The 19,419-nt window shown below is 34.4% G+C and overlaps 4 protein-coding genes across 11 annotated transcripts in view; 3 read left to right on the forward strand and 1 right to left on the reverse strand.

Moving 5' to 3' along the window:
• Positions 1 to 6,427, forward strand: part of LOC117158480 (uncharacterized) — a 44,478-nt gene extending 38,051 nt beyond the window's left edge. For all 7 annotated transcript variants that reach the window (XM_033337405.2, XM_033337425.2, XM_033337481.2 and 4 more), the window contains one exon: positions 33 to 6,427. In XM_033337405.2, coding sequence (XP_033193296.1) covers positions 33 to 455 — 423 coding nt within the window. In that variant the 3' untranslated portion in view covers positions 456 to 6,427. The remainder of the gene's footprint in view (positions 1 to 32) is intronic.
• Positions 6,428 to 7,001: 574 nt separating this feature from the next.
• Positions 7,002 to 8,255, reverse strand: Dph3 (Diphthamide biosynthesis 3). The gene has a single exon (XM_033337707.2). The coding sequence runs from the start codon at positions 8,150 to 8,152 to the stop codon at positions 7,898 to 7,900; it is 255 nt and encodes an 84-aa protein (XP_033193598.2). The 5' UTR covers positions 8,153 to 8,255; the 3' UTR covers positions 7,002 to 7,897.
• Positions 8,256 to 8,913: 658 nt separating this feature from the next.
• On the forward strand, positions 8,914 to 12,538 carry ari-2 (E3 ubiquitin-protein ligase ari-2). 2 transcript variants are annotated; one of them, XM_076619775.1, is made up of 7 exons: positions 8,914 to 9,094; positions 9,641 to 10,163; positions 10,229 to 10,460; positions 10,533 to 10,650; positions 10,726 to 10,851; positions 11,024 to 11,236; positions 11,326 to 12,538. In XM_076619775.1, exons 1-7 carry the CDS (start codon positions 9,077 to 9,079, stop codon positions 11,479 to 11,481), a joined length of 1,386 nt encoding a protein of 461 aa, XP_076475890.1. In that variant the 5' UTR covers positions 8,914 to 9,076; the 3' UTR covers positions 11,482 to 12,538. The 2 variants fall into 2 exon arrangements, with proteins under 2 accessions (XP_076475890.1, XP_076475889.1); XM_076619774.1 differs by having other exon boundaries at positions 8,915 to 9,094; positions 10,726 to 10,950.
• Positions 12,539 to 13,085: 547 nt separating this feature from the next.
• Positions 13,086 to 19,388, forward strand: Synj (synaptojanin). The gene is made up of 7 exons (XM_033329262.2): positions 13,086 to 13,778; positions 13,933 to 14,287; positions 14,364 to 14,528; positions 14,728 to 15,782; positions 15,860 to 16,431; positions 16,509 to 16,683; positions 16,761 to 19,388. The coding sequence occupies exons 1-7, from the start codon at positions 13,652 to 13,654 to the stop codon at positions 17,759 to 17,761; spliced, it is 3,450 nt and encodes a 1,149-aa protein (XP_033185153.1). The 5' UTR covers positions 13,086 to 13,651; the 3' UTR covers positions 17,762 to 19,388.
• The last annotated feature ends 31 nt before the right edge of the window (positions 19,389 to 19,419 follow it).

Raw genomic sequence — 19,419 nt, forward strand, 5'->3', positions numbered from 1 at the left:
TAGAGAAAATAAGAATCGTATGCTCGTTGTAGGAAACAGACGGTACCGAGGAAGAACCCAAGGAACAACAGAGACCGGAGCCATCGATAAAACCTGTGTCTGGGACGAGTTTAAGATGCCTAGAGGATCCGAGTTTCGAATACGATAGAAAGAAAGAAGCTGGTCAACCTGCGACGACAACAACCATGACGACACCGTTATCGTCTACGGTTCCTCAGCAAGGTTACCGTATCCTAGAAGCTGAATCGCCTCAGGGTGGTACCACCGAGGGCGGTGGTGGCGGTGGAGGTAGCATGGGTGGGTTAGGAAGTAGTAGCGGCGGTGGTTATCACGTACTGGAAGCACCAACGGTGGTTCCAGGCTCCGCACAACGTTCTGCAGCGAGCGAGGTGCTGGAAAAGGCGCGAAATCGCTTCGATAAATTCTGGGGGAAGGGCAGCAGCTCGGAAAATTAGAGCGTTCGAAGGAAGCTGATAAATAAACGTAGTAGTTAACGTCCTCGAAAGCGGGGGAGCAAGCAGAAACGAAGGAAAACGAAGGTAGAGAATGAAAACGAAGAGTAAGAGATGAAATAATTCGACGAGGTTCCTGTGAAAGCTCCTTTCGTGGTTCGTCTGCTCGTTCCTGTTGTTTTTCAGCGGGAAGGAGATATTTCGTAGGTTCCTTTCCGTCTTACTCATCACGTGTTGAACGTTCTTCGTTCGTCCTGAAAAGCCTCGAGAGATCTAGATGCTTTCTTTATGTTCGACGTCTCCGGAACGAGAAGAAGAGTCGTGACGATTAGAGAGGATTTTTTTTAGGAGAGAAACAGGCTTAGAGGCGAGTACTTGAATGCGATCGATAAAGTACCTCGAAGGAGAAACGTCTCGTAGCGAAGAAGAATTGACGAACACCTGCTCCGTAAGACGATCGAGAACGAAGACGGTGCGTGCAGGCAACGCGTCAGTCTCGTTGAAACTCGAGGAATAGTTGGGAGACACGCGTTCGATGAATATACATGTACACATCTACACGATACACGCGCGTACACGGGCAAAGATTTGTTAAGTTACAGCGATCATAGTCATTCAAGCAAAAATCGATCTTGACTTTGAGACGATCGAAGAATCGAAAGGACGAATTTCCAATCTACACACAGATCACGCGGATACTCGGTTACCCATAGATACACCAAAATGTCACACGATACTACACGAAAGGACACATAGAAAGACACGCAGTTAGACGAACACACGCGAGTCAGTAAGTTTCTAGGATATTTCAAGTGATCTCGAGAGATCTGCCGTAGTTAAGCCCGAATTCTTTTTCCATTGATGAAGAGAACAAAAGAACGAAGAATAAAAGTGAAAATAAGATAATATCGTGGCGAATCGAATCGCGAGGAAATAAAATACGGCTTGTCGCTATAAATAAGAAAGGAAGGATATAATAGCCTTCGGCCGCTTCGTGCGTTTTATATAAGTCTATATACAGAAAACAATTACGTACGTATACACGAATATGAATGTATACAGTTAATGGGTATCGCACTCGCGGATCATACGATCACGGTACCGACAAAATTCCTCGGATCTTTCCCGTCGATCGTTCGACCTCTCATCTCCTCAATCACTGGCTCTATATGTATTTAGAAAGAAAGATTTTTAGCAAGAAAATTAATCGTCCGATAGATCCGTTGAATTATCGATGGCACCGTGGAAAGGTTAGTTTCTTTTAAACACGAAATCATTTTCTTCGAGCGTTTGCCGATCCAGGAAATGGAAACTCGTTCCATTTCCGCGTGGAATTCTCGATCGTTCTAAAAGAAATTTACAGAATCAAGAATTACTGCTGCACAATGTTAACATTCCTCGACTTTGCAAGTTCATACAAATTTATAAAAATTATCCGTTCTGTTCTTGTTTCTGTCATGTTTTTAGTTGAAGGAAGATCATTAGCCTCTCTCTCTCTCTCTCTCTCTCTTTCTCTTTCTATATATACATATATACGCTAATGTTGCCCGACAAAATTTCTTGAAGGACGATCGAGCATCGTACGACGAAGAACTTCCCGGAAGCCTGACAAATAGAAACTACCACCAGCAAGCGAAACGAATTACTGTAGTGAGGCGTAGTGTTTTTTTCACACATGACAGGAATTCTCGAGGTTCACGATTTAGATATCGAAGGAACAAACGAGGACAACAAAGAAAGACGAGTAGGAGAATTCGTACTTGCGAATTAGTCGAAATCGTCGGGAACCGACGAGAATCGAGGTGAAACGAAGGGCCAATTCCTTCGGATCTCGCGCAAAAATCACGCTTTCACGCGTCGCTTCGATTTACGATTTGAAACTTGGTGCTAGTCGAAAATGCATCGAAATTACGGAGCTACGAAATCGTTACGGAACAAGTTGTTAAACCGAAGGAGAAACGGGACGAAGGAAGAAACGGTGAACGCTATTCTCCCGTTGCACGCTGCATTCCGTCTGATTTCTTATATGACAAATTCATTCGTACGTTTCTCTTTCGAGCTAGTCGAAGACGAAGAAGGAAAGAGGAGAAAAATTTGACAAGCTCGGGGCTCGATAACGAGGGTCGTGCTCCTGTCTTGGGGGAAGAAAGCGAGCAGGCGCAAGAAACAACAAATACGAGCAACAATATAATTCGAGAAAGTAACAGTTGACGGTGAAACCGAACGGATGACACCGAAACAAGAACTGTCAGGATAAGGCATATTTCGTGATTACGGGGAGAGATAGGAGCCCCTTGTTCTCACTTCGAGGACGATGGAAGGAGAGGAAAGAGAAATGCGGAGAAGAAAGAAAAAAATACGAAAGGAATCGAACGATGGAGCTTTTTCTCTCTTTCACGCGCATTTGGTACACCGGTACACCACACTCCATCCAGATCCACGTCCAAGAGTCAACCAACCGTAGTGAAGCAGTATAATGATAATGATTAATATGATAAACGATACTCTAATAATAAAGAAAAACTACTAAGGCAAAAAAAATGAACAAAAAAATGAAAAAAAAAAGACGTATGGTAAAAAGTTTACTGAATGAACGACTGACGAGGGATTCGACGAAAGCGTAAAAAAGATCATGATAACGACGAAAGATCGTGGCTAACATTTTTGGGAATGGTTGACCCAACGATAACCAATCGATGATGATCGTTTTAGTTCTTTTCCTTTTCCGTTTGTGTTTGTTTCGGCGAAATTATTCGTAGCTTTCTACGAAACGAAAGGAAGAAAATGATCCAAGTAATTCTATAAAGAATCAATGTAACGTCTTCGAAAGTTTCTCATTTGACAGATCATTCGTGTTCGAAATTGTTTACTTTCACGACATTTTTTTAACGATCCGATCTAATCCCATGGTTTTTCTCACAGAGAATATCAAAGTGATCATGATTATTCACGGTAGCAAAAATATTGAAATTCATCGTTGATTAAGCTGTCGTTCCAAACAGTATGAGACCTATCGGTACGATATTACCGGGAACACGGTTTTCTTCTTTCTTTTCTACGAGAGTTACGATCCCGTCTACCCCTTTTTTCCCTCGATTAATCCCTTTCCTTTCCTTCGGTTACGTTTAAAAACTAGTAACCTTTACGTCTGCTTACACCGATCTGTCTGATTCACGACAGAGACGAACACGGTTGGATGGAATGCGTGTAAAATGATACAGGAAATACGCGGCTTTGATCAGAGATTTATTATTTATTCTTGAAACCTTCGATGCAGTGGCGGATTATTAAACAAATTCTATAATCTATATTCCGGGTCGAATTTCTTATCTTCTAAATCGTAAGGACGATTGTTCCATTATTTTTTCAAATATCCATGTTCGATGTACGTGTGACTTTTAGTATTAAATCCGTCTCAGCTTCGACGTTCAATTTAGCGACTCTTGTGCACAATACGGTGAACGGTAGCAGATTTCGTTTAGCGAACTTGTGTCAAGTGTCGGAAGCTGTTTTAAACGCGCTCGCCATTTCGGTGAACACGATCTATTGTGATAAGCGCTCAATTATTCCATTCCGCGCGCAATAGCCTTGAAACTGGAGTTACTATTTAATTAGAACGAGCAGAAACTGAAATAACGCTGTTACGACAGTTCGTCGAATATTTCTAAGAGATTCACTCGGAACAGTGGCGTTGTACAAACTATTATTATTACTGCGCTGTTACTACGATGATTATTCTAATTGCGTAATTGCGATGATTGTGATAATGTATATTTACTTGTTGCCACTTGTTAGAAGTGTGCGTTAGAAGGTTTTTGAAAGCGCCACCGATTCGACGAATTTCATGTTGTTTCCATTTCTTTTTCGTTTTTGTTGCTAAATCGAAAAGCTAAGAAGAAGGGAGCGCAAGAGGAGAAAGAGAAAGGCATTGAACAGTTTGGTGTAAGCGCATAAAAACGGAGACGGAAACGTTGATCGACAAGGCTCGTAGCCGCTTTAAACGTGTCGAAGAAGCACCTCGCAGAAGCTTACACTGCCCATCCGAATTTAGAAGCTGATTTGTCCTGTGATTTCCAGAACGTCACCCACCATCTTGTAGGGCTATTATATATATAAACTGCTATATTTTGCTGGAAGCAGAAGTCGCGAGACACGCGTGCGGCATGGCACGGAGGAAACGCAATTTCATAAACCAAACCTATCAGACCTATCAACTGGCCGCCGTGTATTCGAAAATTGTTCCTGTTTCCGAACGAGGTGAAAACTTAACGAACACCGTGGAGAAATCAAGCATTTCAAACCTTTATACATTTGTTTTTATCGTGTACGTCGATGGATAATCAATGGACATCGAGCTTGAACCGTTTGTAAGATTTTTCGCAAGACTACAACAACGCCCTTCTGTTAGGCGAAATTCACTATATGTATAAAACCTTCTTTCGTTTCTATATGATTACGCGTGTCTAAACATAAAGGAATTACGTCTAGGAAGAGGCTTGGAAATTCGAGGATCGAATGTTTACGATAATCTTTTCTTTCTAGTCGATCGAACGATTTGTTGTTTCGCGTAAACGTTTTCTCCTTCTAAACTGTCGAACCAACGTTTCGCTTCTCGTCGTTCCAAGCCTTTCTTCTCGCGTACACGCGTGGACAGATTTCAGATTCTATCACTGTCGAAAACAAGTTGCAAAACCATCGACGAACGGGCCTTAAGAGAAACGGCAAATCCCGTGAACGTGCTGGCCACGTTCTGGACACGCGCATTTTTTCTGTGTCCAACGATTCAAGATCGAAGAGAAAAGCCGATAGTACGCGAAGTAAAAGTACAGTTTCCTAATACGTTAGGAGACAGATCTTCACGATGCAACCAAAATTGGCTAGGTAGAAACTCTGATGATAGATACTACTATCGTGAAAATCATTTTCTTTCAAAACAAGTAGGAAGAAATTACAAAATAATATAATACGTGAGTGATTACCGTTTGGGGTTTCGCCTGTATTCTCGCCTCAGTTTTTATGCCTACTTATACATACTTAGATAGGTTGTACGAAACACATATAAAATATGTCTATATACATTATATAGTATATTATTAAAAAACAATGCGGGTGGAAAGAAGATGACGTTAGAACAACGATGGTATTTAAACGAAAAAGGCTGAGGGGATAAAGCAAAGCAAAGAGGCTGTTTTGTCAGAATAAGAGAATCATGTGTAACTGATCAACTATTATCGCAGAAATAACGACGACGAGTATGCTTTACAACGAATAGAATGAATGATTATCCGGTACTGATTGGGTCGATTCTTAATTTTCTTAAAACGTTAATAATCTCGAATCAGGAACCGTACGATTTCTTCTGGTACTTTTCTTTATTTTTCTTTTTTTCTTTTTAGGAAGAACATAAATCATTGATCGGTTTATTTGTAACAAAGGAATGCGACACGACAAGATTTCTCGTATTTTACAAAACAGATGGACAGACAGTAGTAAGGGAAATCGAACGAGTACTGCAAAGTTGAACGATCGTGATCGACGATACCAGAAAAGTATGCGGATGACGTGTTTCTTCGTTTATATTTTGTCATACGAAAATCTATGTACGCGTTTCTTCGATCAAGTACATAATCACTCGTTATGTCGATGAAATATCGGATCTGAATCGTTTGCTGTAATGTAACATCTGGTTATTTCATCGAGACGTTATTTCATGACGTTGCAAGATATTTCAAGATAAAAATTTTAAGAAATTTCAAATCATACGCGAAATTTTTAACTTCGACTTACTGCCAAGTCATGATATCTAGATATACAAACACAATTTCCTGTCGCGTTACCGCAAACGATTCGATCGCTATACATCCGATCCCGATTCCGAAATTTAGGCAACGATATTCCAATATCTCCTATTTCAATATCTCACGTAATTTAATAAATAACAAAAACGCGATAACGAGCGGCTGGAAATTTCAGGAGACCGACTTCTTCTTTCGCGATCACTGACCGTCTTCTTTTTTTCTCATATTCCCTTCCCACGCTCAATGTGCACATTCCGGGACCGACGATGATCTATGTAAAAATTTGTTGTTTGCGAACGAAAGCAAAAGAGAGGAAATGAGAATGATTACTTAACGTGGGTTGTTACAAAAGAACAACTATCACGGCGAGCGTAAATGTTAAGCATTACGTAACACTACGGTACTTTTGCGCATCCCCTTCTCGTCCAAAATTGCGTTTTTACTCTCCGATTGCATCGTAGAGAAGGATCATTTATTACAATAATTGCAGATTATTATGGCTATATATATATTATATATATATATATAAATATATATATTATATATTAGAAATTGAAATACTCGTAATAAAGAACACGCCGACGCTTCCTCTGACCCTGGACTCTTTTAATTGTGTTTCGGAAAATTAATTTCCTTTTTTTTTTAATACACTGCCGTTTACCACACCACCAACCTTCGATACCAATTTCCTTAAAAAACATAATTACTGAGGAATATGAAATAATACGCGCGAGCGCATAAGACTTTGCCGTTATTTAAGTATCCTAAAATAATTTATTATCAATATACACAATTCGGTAAAAAATACATATATACATTGCCATACAGTGCTCAATTAGCAGCTTATAAGTATCCTAGTCCAATAATGGAAAACAGAGAGAAATTTTCAATTCTTATAAAAACTATCTTAATAAATAGGTCCATCATCTAAATTATCGTTTTCATCGTGGTAACCTTCTCCATCGTTAGAATAATTATACAATTATTCACGTTATTGATTCCCTTGTTCATTTCCTTGTCGAGTTCTTTTCTTCCATCATCCTTCTCCTTTCTGTTTCCTTTTCCTTTTTAGGCTTCTTCAGACCTTTATGATTTTACAGCTGAGATTTCAATTCTATCGACATTCTCTCACAACTACTTTTATTCCCGATCTTGATACTTATTTGAATACTTCTTTGTATCTCTTTTATTTATGAGAAACAACACATTGTTAACCTTTTTGTTCCATCAGATAATTAGCTTTAAGATTAATATCAAAGGACAAATGTTTTTACTTCAAAAGAGGATATTTGTCTTTAAGGGTGCAAGTTGTCAGACTGGTGGTGACAATACCTCTACTTTAGCAGAGTCTAATTGTTTTATGCTGATTGACGTGGAAAGTTTTCTGTTATTATCCATTATAATTGTATTATACATGTTCTATTTTCTAACAATAACAACCAATATAATAGAGAATTAAGGGCAATTTGAAAATTTGTTTCAAATCTGCTGGTAATTATGTACAAATATATTGTATATACATAATAATATTAATTATATATATATATATATACTTTGGCCATTGTTCGTGTGTCCAACTTTGTTCAGCTTGAACGTGTGTATGAAAAATGCAGAGTATCAGTATCTTAGAAAGTCGTCCAATGTAACTCAAACCTTTTGGATCAAAATCTGTTTTTCCTTATCCCTAACAAGTTCTTCTTGTTTAACTGCAAATGCCTCCTTATCGTAAATTACTTTTATAACCAAAGAGCACGAAGGACATGTGGCTTCTTCCACACCAGCAGCTAATTCTTCTTTAGAGATTTGAAACTGATCCCCACAAGGGCATGGGTAGTAATATACTTCTTCGTCCTCGTCATACTCAAAATCTTCAATTTCTACTTCATCGTGATATACAGACATAATTCCAATAATCCGTAATAATTGAATTCTTTAAATAAGCTTAGAGGTTAGAAACACACACTTGACCGCTGATCATAACGAAACCATGAATACGACATATGATGGCATACGAAAGTATGTACATGTATACTTAGGTACCCAACTATAAGAATCATATAGATAGCTAACTCTATGAAATAAAAAGTCTACATAATTCTATTCTTTCTTTCTTTGTGCCTCTCTCCTCTCTTTTTTTGAAATAGAATGTAACTTTATAAAAGTATTTATTTCGACTTCCGTATAATTTGAAAACACAACATGATAAAATACAGAATAGCACTTCTTATCTCATATACCAATTTTTGTACAATATATTTAATATTAAAGTTTCTAATATTCTTATGTAATTTGTACAAATATAAAATCATATTTAAGAAATAAGAACAAAATGTGTATACATTTATGTATATATACATATAATGATCACAAGAGAATATAATGTTAATATAATATATAAATAAATCATTCAAAAGCATATATACTAAATGTTACCTAGAATTTCCACAGTACAATGAGGAAGTATACTCATTGCTTTAAAAATGAATCTCAAAATGATTAACATTCATAAATAAAATTTTGAGATACATTTATATTATATATACCTAAAAATAAATTATTCACATTTTTTATAATATTGCATGAATTAACATATATGCATTTTGTTAAACTCAGCTGTTTTGTATCAGGTGATTTTGACATTCTTATCTTCTTTCAGATTAAATGAAATCATCTGTTACAACATCGTTCACATCATACGCCTGACATGGAAGGACATACACATAACTCATGCGCCAGTGTAACTATTGATATAAACGGCTACAATAAAGCCTTTTAATAACTTTTTCATTTAACTAACAAAGTAAACGCATCAATGCATTTTTCTTGATGCATAAGAACATAAAGGTATGTTTTTTGGACTATGTAAATGGAACAAAATGAACAAACACCTCATTATAATACAATAATCGAGATCCCATCAAAATGTTTACCAAACGTCACAAAAATACATTTTAGACAAGAAATAATCAAACGATGAACCTACTACCATACCTTTAATACGTCTAATTATTATTTTATGCTACATAAATAAATTGACTATTTAAGTAATTGTACAATTTGTACAAAATCCGAAAATATGTATTGTAAAACTCTGTTGTTTCTGTATGGTTAGTGAAAACCCTTTCTGTTGAAATTTGTATCTTTTGTTCCCTTTATTAATAAAGCAGTAATTTAATTACTTCTTTGTTATGTTCTCACTGTTTATTCATATATTAACACACTTAATATTTTAATGTTTATAAATAAATACTAAAAATTATAAGGTTATGAGAAGAATAATATGCCTACTATATGTGCACAAATTGTACATTAACTGCAAGCCTTGTAGAATATGCAATTTAAAATATTTCTTTATAATAAAATAATATATTCATATGATATTTATGACAGATGACGACTGAGGAATATGATACTGAAATGGATTGCTCCGACTCAGATTGCGGAGATCCAGGTTATGAAGATTATTATAATGTACACCCATGGGATGGTGAAGGTGACAATGATATAGATAATGATCAAAGCCGAAGAGATCCTGAATATGCTGTATATGATTGTTTAAGAATTGAAGAAGTGGAAAGACTTTTAAATGAAGATGTAGAGTTGTTAAGTAATAGTCTCCATATAACACCATCCTTAGCCAAAGTTTTATTACACGCACACAATTGGGCATTACAAGACATCATCGCAAAGTATCGTACCAATGCTTCCAGTTTGTTAATTAATTCAAAAATAAAATCATTACCTCCATTGGAGTCACTATCAGCACTAAAAGGTCAAAGGGGTGGATTATGTTCCGTTTGTGTTATAATATATCCAGCTGAGAAATTTTCTACTCTAACATGTGGACATTCATTTTGTAAAGACTGTTGGTGCATGCATTTTGAAGTACAAATAACCCAAGGTATTTCTACAGGTAAGTTCATTGAAGTAGATCAGATTATCCATTGAATCGAGCTCAGCTAAGTTAATTTAAACTAGGAATAAGTTGCATGGCACAGGATTGTAATGTCTTAGCTCCAGAAGACTTTGTTTTATCTCTACTTACTAAGCCTAACATGAGAGAAAGATATCAACAGTTTGCTTTTTGTGATTATGTAAAATCCCATCCACAATTAAGGTTTTGTCCTGGACCCAATTGTCAAATGATTATGCGTTCGAAAGAGCAAAGAGCAAAAAGAGTGATGTGTTCATCATGTAGAACTGTGTTTTGGTATGCAACTAAAATTTTTTAATATTTATATTACTCTAGTATAGTATTAATCAAAGGGTGTAATTATTGCAGTTTCCGATGTGGTATTGATTACCACGCACCCACTGACTGTAATACTATGAAAAGATGGCTAACAAAATGTGCAGATGATTCAGAAACAGCTAATTATATTAGTGCCCACACCAAAGATGTTAGTATTTAAGTCGCATATTTCTGTGTATAATATTATATGTAGTTTTATAACAAATATCCTTTAATTTTTTAGTGTCCAAAATGCCATATTTGCATAGAAAAAAATGGTGGTTGTAATCACATGCAATGTTATAGTTGTAAGCATGATTTTTGTTGGATGTGTCTTGGAGATTGGAAAGCACACGGAAGCGAATATTATGTATGTTCAAGATATAAAGAGAATCCTAACATTGCTCATGAGAGTGTTCTTGCACAAGCAAGAGAAGCTCTAAAAAAATATCTTCATTATTACGAAAGAGTAAATTATTTTCTTCAAGAATTAAATTTATATTTAACTGGCATGTTACCAATATTTTTAAACATACTTTCAGTGGGAAAATCACAGTAAGTCGTTAAAATTGGAAGAACAAACTTTAGAAGCTATAAAGATGCAAATAAACAAGAAAGTAATGAACTCTAGTGGAACGTGGATCGATTGGCAACATTTATTTGCAGCTGCGTCGCTTTTAACGCGCTGCCGCTATACTTTACAGTATACCTATCCTTATGCTTATTATATGGAACCGGGACCGCGAAAAGAATTAGTAAATATCTATTTAAAATTTTAAGATACTAAATAATTTTATAGATAGAAAACTAAATGTGTAATAAAATGTATAATGAATATTTAAAGTTTGAATACCAACAAGCGCAATTGGAAGCGGAAATAGAAGACCTTTCTTGGAAAATAGAACATGCAGAAACAACAAATCGTGGAGATTTGGAAAATCAAATGGATATTGCTGAAAAACGTCGAGTCACTTTACTGAAGGATTTTCTTGAGGTATAAATACCAAGTGATCATAAATATTTTGTTACATCGTTGCAATCTCTTTCACAATCATGCCAAACTTACAAAACAGCTATAGTTTAGTTCTTGAAGTATTATATTCCAACAGCTATTATTTACACATTAGTTAATCATTCGTCATTGAAGAAAAAATTTGGAATAGTGCGTAGAATCATTTCAATTGACAATGTTTTAGAAAATAGTTTTAGATTTAAGTATTCTTTGTCGATTAAACGATTTTTAAATTATTTTTATCAGATAATTTTTACATTTTTATTAAAAGTGGTGTCTGTAGAAAAGAAAATTGAACCTGTTTGTTATTTATGTAATCCTATATAAATAAGGAATTTTATAGATATCTTAATCAAAGACAGCAAGAAGGTTAGAGAAGGAAAGAGAAAGCATCAATGAAGAATAACATGTAGGAAAGTATTAACTTTTATTGACTGATTGTTAAAATTTGATATATAATGTATAATTTCCTAGTCTAAGAGTATTTCCATGAATATTGTTTAATTGCATTTTCTGAAATTCATATTTAGAAAATTGTTTTTATTGATGCTTATCACACAGTTGAACAAAAAATATAAGAATTATTGATTTTATGGATTATGATATGTGTATTTTTTCTCACATGTGAATTTCGCTTGTGTTGATTCGATGGATCCTCTAATTTTTCCATTAAAGCATTACTACTACTAAGAAACATTTTAGTATCAACGACTGGCTAAAGCAAAAAAAAAGAAAGTGGAAGAAAACACATAGCCTAACAATTTAATTAGGTGCCAATAAATGGTACCTTTAACATGTAAATATTGTGGTAATGTAAAAGAACGTGACATTTTCTGTAATTAGACTTGAGGTGCATGCAACGATCAAAGACATCCATTAAAAACTATAATTGAATTTTTTTTTAATTATTTATACGCGATACATTAGAATAGATACGATCGATCATTTAATAAAGAATCCCGTTTAAACTTAACGACCATTGTGGAAAATAAATGTAATAATTAATATGTCACTAAAAGAAATAAACTTTACCGCAAGAATTGTATCTTTTTGAAAATATCTTTTATAAAATCATGATTCATTGAACTGTTATGTTTCAGTAACTAATATATTGTACTAGAAGATATTAAACAAGTTATTTTGAATGATTTTAAAAAACATCGATTGCTTTTACTACAGGAAATGTTTGTTTTCTAATATTTATAACAAATTGAATTAATCATTCTTATATATTATTTATTATTTGCTACGATACAACTTGAAAATCAACAATATTATCGTATTAAACATCTAGTTTTTTAAATTTCAATATAGCTCAATATCTTTCCGTTCACTTTAACGGGTAGAAACCGTAGAAGAAATCTTTATATTTTTATTTCACAGTCAACGGTATACGTTTAAAATATGATAAAGCTTCTGTATAACGGTTATTTCTATAATACGTATTAAATTTTAAAGACTGTTACCTTCAAAACTCCTTTTGACGGGATCTGGAACATTATTCTTTCTGATACTTAAAATTAGTTACACAAAAAGATTAGGAGGTTGCCTTAAAAACTAAAACATTCGAAATTCGTCAAAATGACACCTTTTAAAATTAAAGTTGATAAGTTACATTAAAAATTCACGATTGATGAATTCTGTATATAAGCTTTCACTGTGTGCACAAAATTTTGTATTCTTGCTTGAATTTTTCACACTAGCGTTCACATATTACTTTATTTACGTTCAAAAGTTATGAAAGGAGAACGGTTTTTTTAATCACAAAAATTCTATGTTACTGATGAAGCAACTTTTAACTGACCGATGTTTATGGCGCGAGATTGTTGCATATTTGATTTTTCAAAATTTCAAAATGGCGCGTTCGATTGATTGTTACGGTTAGACAAGCAGACTGTAGACTCCGTGAAATCGCGATGTATATATTGCGAAAATATCGAAGTATCGACGGATTAGCGAAAAGAGCGCTACTCTCCACCGTTAACTAGTAGGGAGAAGCATATCACTGTCAGTAGCGAAGAAAGAAGATCAGTCGGTAGAAAGAAAGAAAACATAGTAAGAGTAGGGTGATCACACTCCTCCGTATGACAGACGGGGCTGTCATATTCTACCAAAGTGTACATTTATCCCCGAAACTTTCAAAGACATTAGTACAACAATGGCGATGGGCAAAGGGTTTCGCGTCTACGAAAAGTTAAAACCACCTAGTCCTCATTCACTTATATTGGAACAACGAAATCGAAAGGAAACTGTTCTTTTCGAATCACAGGCAGTCGCTGTTCTTTGTAAGTACTTTATCGTAATTAATATTTTTCAGCGAATATCCTTTAACTTTAATCTTCCAATTTTTTTTTTTTTTCTTTAAAATTATCGCTTAGAAAACATAAGAAGTGATATCTATCAAATAAATTCCTTAATTTTTTAAATATTACTTTACAGCTGCTGAAGAAACAGACACTTTGAAAGGGAAATATACAAAATTATTAGATGCATATGGATGCTTAGGCGTATTGCAGTTAAATGCAGGTGAAAATACTTTATTATATCTTGTTCTTGTGACTGGCTGTTTTTCAGTTGGCAAAATAGGAGAGTCCGAAGTATTTAGAATTACACAGACTCATTTTGTACCACTTCATTATACACAAAGTAACGAGGATCGTGTATCTGAAGTTAGAAAAGTTCTCAACTCTGGTACATTTTATTTTTCTTGGTCTGCTAATCAAGAGCCTCTTGATATTACCCTTAGTGCACAGAGGAGATGCAAATCTACAACAACTGACAATAGATTCTTTTGGTCAGTACATAACATATATTATATGTATGTATGTATCAAAAATCTCAATGTTCTTTTTTTTCCATGTAACAAATAGGAATCGGATGTTACATATACATTTATTAAGATATGGTGTGGATACATCCCATTGGTTACTTAAAGCAATGTGTGGTAGTGTGGAAATTCGAACTGTATATGTTGGTCATAGACAAGCTCGTGCTGTCCTCATGTCTAGATTAAGTTGTGAACGGGCAGGCACAAGGTATTCTTAATTCATTCTTAACTGAATACAAATAATCCATAAACTAATTATTTTACGACACCAAAACAGTAGTGCCACTCATATCAGTTCTTATCATGTAATATAATACAATCATACTTGATAATACTATATTAATCATTTAAAACCAAGCTTGCATTTTACATTAGCAATATTCTATAGATTTATGTTCATTATCTAGGTTTAATGTCAGAGGAACTAATGATGATGGTCATGTAGCAAATTTTGTAGAAACAGAGCAAGTAATATATTTAGATAATGAAGTAACCTCTTATGTGCAAACCAGGGGATCAGTTCCTTTATTCTGGGAACAGCCTGGCATACAGGTTGGTTCTCACAAAGTGAAAATTTCTCGTGGTTCTGAAGCTTCTGCACCAGCCTTTAATAGACATTTGAATATGATTAAACAAAGGTATGGCCAGCAAGTAATTATCAATCTTCTTGGATCTAGTCTGATTGGGAGTAAAGAAGGAGAAGCAATGTTAAGTCAATTATTCCAAACTCATCATAATATGTCAGAACATACTGATGTACCTCATATTCTATTTGATTACCACCAAGAATGCAGAGGTGGAAATATGAAAAACCTTTCAAAGTTGAAAACAAAAGTAGATAAATATTTAGAATCATTTTCCTTGTTTTATGCGGCTGGTAATACTGTCATTCTTGAACAAACTGGGACTATTAGAACAAATTGTCTTGATTGTTTAGATAGAACAAATTGTGTACAAACATTTTTTGCATTGGAGATACTTAGCAAACAACTTGGATTATTAAAGTTACTTGAAAAACAGCAGATGGTTTCAAGATTTGAAGAAGTATTTAGACAAATGTGGATCAACAATGGTAATGAAGTAAGTAAAATATATGCTGGTACTGGAGCAATTCAAGGAAGTTCAAAATTAATGGATGGTGCAAGATCTGCAGCTAGAACAATACAAAATAATTTATTAGACTCCAGTAAACAAGAAGCTATTGACATTTTGTTATTGGGATCAACTTTAAATACTGAATTAGCGGATAGAGCTCGATTACTTTTACCTTCAAATATGCTACACGCTCCACCGAGCGTTCTCAGAGAAATGTGTAAAAGATATAATGAGTATGTAGCTACAATGAATCTCAGAGTAAGTGTTGGTACTTACAACGTTAATGGAGGGAAACACTTCCGAAGTGTCGTGTACAAAGATGTGTCTCTTTCTGATTGGTTACTAGATGCTCCACGAAAATCATCATGTAAGTTCTAAACCTAAATATATTTTCTGCTATTAATAAAATAAATTTTTTACGAATTAATTATATCTTTTTTACAGCTCTAGTATCAGTTGAATATGACAATATTCCTGTAGATATATTTGCGATAGGATTCGAAGAAATCGTTGACTTGAATGCTAGTAACATAATGGCTGCTAGTACTGATAATGCAAAAGCTTGGGCAGAGGAATTGCAAAAAGTACTTTCTCGGGATACTGAATATGTTTTAGTCACATATCAACAATTAGTCGGTGTTTGTCTTTATTTATTCATACGACCTGAGCATGCACCTTATTTAAGAGATGTAGCTGTAGATTGTGTAAAAACTGGTTTGGGAGGTGCAACAGGAAATAAAGGAGCTGCTGCTATTAGATGCGTATTGTATTCCACGTCCTTTTGTTTTGTTTGTGCACATTTTGCTGCTGGTCAATCTCAAGTGAATGAACGCAATGCAGATTATGCGGAAATTACGCGAAAAATTACCTTCCCTATGGGAAGAACATTGAATACTCACGATTACGTATTTTGGTGTGGAGATTTCAATTACAGGGTTGATATGGATAAGGATGAGATGAAAGAAATGATCAAAAGAAACGAATTTGATCAAATATTACAATATGATCAGTTGAAGGTAAAGACAATAAATTTGTAAAGTAAATACTTTATACAAACATGTTTGATAATTTCCTTAACATATTTCGAATTTAGGTTCAACAGGAGCAAGGAAATGTTTTCAAAAATTTTTTGGAAGGTCCTATTAACTTTGCTCCAACATACAAGTATGATCTTTTTTCTGGTGACTATGATACTAGTGAAAAATGTCGACAGCCTGCTTGGACGGACAGAGTATTGTGGAAACGTCGAAAACAAGTACCTGACATCGGTTAGTTCCATACAATTATGATTCTCGTTGGCATTCTTGTCACTTTTGTTAATTACATTTTCGCTCATTTGTTTTAGATTCCCCTACAGATTGGAATCCAGGAAAATTAATTCATTATGGCAGAGCAGAATTGAAACAAAGTGATCATCGGCCGGTTATTGCCATTATAGATATAGATATTCATTGCGTTGAATCTGAAAAGCGCGAACGAGTATTCAAGGAAGTGATTCAAGATTTGGGCCCACCTGATGGCACTATAGTAGTTAAAGCAGTTGAGGAATCGGATGATATGGACAGCGTGTTCGATGAAAATTTCATGATGGCTCTATTGCAAGATTTCTCTCATATTGGCGAAGTAATCCTTGTCAGATTCGTCGGTGAAACAATCTGGGTAACATTTAGAGATGGACAATGTGCTTTGTCAGCAGCAAGAAAAGGTATGACTCAAGTATGTGGTCAAGCCTTGAAATTATCATTGAAATCTCCAAACTGGGTACAACTAATTGAAAAAGAAATAGAACTTTGCAGTAATACCACAGTTGCACAGTTTGTTTCAAATTCTCCAATGAGGAGCCCTATGCAAAGATTAGAACAATTAGACATAGGAGAACGATCATCCCCTAGTAGAGGTAGTCCAAATGGAGTAATTCCTCCACCCAGACCAGCTCCACCAGGGCGTCCAACTCAACCTCCAAAAAGTCCAGTACAAGATCGAAAACAAGGACCACGAGCTGGTGTATTTAGCGTGTTGCCCAATCAATATCCAGCACCTTTAGCCAGAGAAAGAGAATTTGACCAAAGCGAAAGGTTATCTCCGGAATCTGCAATTTATGAAGAAATAATGGATGGATCACCTAACTACCCCATACCAAACCGTCCACCACCTCCATTACCTCGTACGGATCTTTCGCAAGAACCTAGTAGGCCACCCAATTCTAAACCACCTCCACTACCTCAAAGACAAGCTCCTCCTCCTCCTCAACATCCACCACCTAGTTTACCCGCGTCAAATGCTCCACCACCAATACCGGCAAGAACATCAGGTGGACCACCCATTCCAGCTAGAAATCCACATTAAACAGTGGTCTATATAATTTCGGAATTGACTCGTTATGTGTCATTGTGTAGCTAATTATTTATAAATATAGATAGAGATTAAAAACAGAATAGATTGCTTCTATGTAATGTACAGCTGTGTAGCATACTATAAATCTCAAGTCTATTCTGGTTAGTCAAATTCAGTTTTCAGACACTGTAAGAATTTATGCTTCCTGTCGTGCATTTCCTTATTATACTTTACATATAAACAAATCTGTTAAATACCTCAAAGATTTGATTATACATATAGGAGGGAGCCCCAGTTTTTTTCTGTAAAACTTTACCAGCATATTCTATAAGTAAAAATAAGAAAAAGATGTTGTACAAATATATGCCCCTAAATGTTTTATTAAAACAAGCTATAACACAAATACGAAATGGTAATAGACTGCTTTCTTGTTCGATACCACATAGGAATAGATTGTCGGTTCACATTATAATTCCATTTCAAAATGTCGTTCGTTATTATGAATACAGGATTGGTATCTTCAGAAAATAGAATCTATTGCATTACTCATTTCTTGTTCATTTTTCTTAATTGCAACAAATAAATCATGAATCCTTTGCATTAACCCCTGACACCTATTAATTTGTATTTAATAAACTTTTTCTTTCATAGTTCTCCACAAGTAAAAATCCATTGGCGTGCAGCAATGTTCTTATGTTGTGTTGACGAAATACCAGTTCGTTATCATTTCATATGTTTATTATAATTAATTAATTTAATTAATCTTGCTTATAGCATATGTTGGTAAATTTTTGCGGAAAGAAGCTGAATCATCCTGTATATCATAGAACATATACAGAGTTTAAAAATGTACCCAGTTTAAATACTTCTTAATGATCGTTAAAACAAATAAACTAATAATTATGTTAATGAAATTTGTGCTGTTGAAAATGTTATATTAATATAATCTTCGGAAAAAATTTATTGTGGCTAAATATAAAGAAAAAAAACTAATACTATTATAAAATACACAAGCCACAAACGTTATATTTTCATAATATATTAATTTTACAATCAATGTTAAAATGATTTATTAACTATGTTACACCTTACTGTATTTTATTACAAATAGATGGTAAACATGATTTTTAAAAATTGAAAGAGAGGTAATTTATGTTTACTGCTAGTTATAATGATAAAAATAAAAGATTCAAAGAGCAGTATTCATACAAAATATTTTCCATAAGTACATATATATTGTATGTATAAATCAAAGTTTTAAACACTGTCAGAAAAACAAAATATTACTATATTTATTTTGTAGCTTCACATGTATTGTATTATTGTACATATACATATAATATAGAGATCGATACGAATTACAACTAAAATGAGATTCTGTGTTTATACAACGAAGGAAATATTCTTAATTATTGTGGAAGATTTGGAATAATAAGTACTTAATGTGTGAGTATTATCATTTCTATGAGTCTTTTCTAAACGGAAAATTTCGCGAAAACGTTACAAATCTAAAATGACATGATTTACAAATCTAAAACAATATTAAAAATACATGAACTTAAACATTTTTATAAATTGAATCATGTATCTATTTGATGGAAATGTAAATAGAGATGACTTTAGTGAAAAAAGAGAAAAACTCTTGTAATTTACATACGTTTCCTACATAC

The sequence above is a fragment of the Bombus vancouverensis genome, chromosome 7, assembly GCF_051014615.1.
Source record: "Bombus vancouverensis nearcticus chromosome 7, iyBomVanc1_principal, whole genome shotgun sequence".
NCBI classification, from domain to species: Eukaryota; Metazoa; Arthropoda; class Insecta; order Hymenoptera; family Apidae; genus Bombus; species Bombus vancouverensis.

Bases quoted from the DNA above. Each gene is read 5' to 3' on its own strand.
- Synj (XM_033329262.2), top strand. From the start codon at position 13,652: ATGGCGATGGGCAAAGGGTTTCGCGTCTACGAAAAGTTAAAACCACCT. The intron at 14,288-14,363 runs GTCAGTACATAA...TGTAACAAATAG, and splicing joins ACTGACAATAGATTCTTTTG to GAATCGGATGTTACATATAC. The intron at 14,529-14,727 runs GTATTCTTAATT...TTCATTATCTAG, and splicing joins TGTGAACGGGCAGGCACAAG to GTTTAATGTCAGAGGAACTA.
- ari-2 (XM_076619774.1), top strand. The intron at 10,651-10,725 runs GTTAGTATTTAA...TTAATTTTTTAG, and splicing joins TTAGTGCCCACACCAAAGAT to TGTCCAAAATGCCATATTTG. The intron at 11,237-11,325 runs GTAAATATCTAT...GAATATTTAAAG, and splicing joins CGGGACCGCGAAAAGAATTA to TTTGAATACCAACAAGCGCA.
- Dph3 (XM_033337707.2), bottom strand. From the start codon at position 8,152: ATGTCTGTATATCACGATGAAGTAGAAATTGAAGATTTTGAGTATGAC.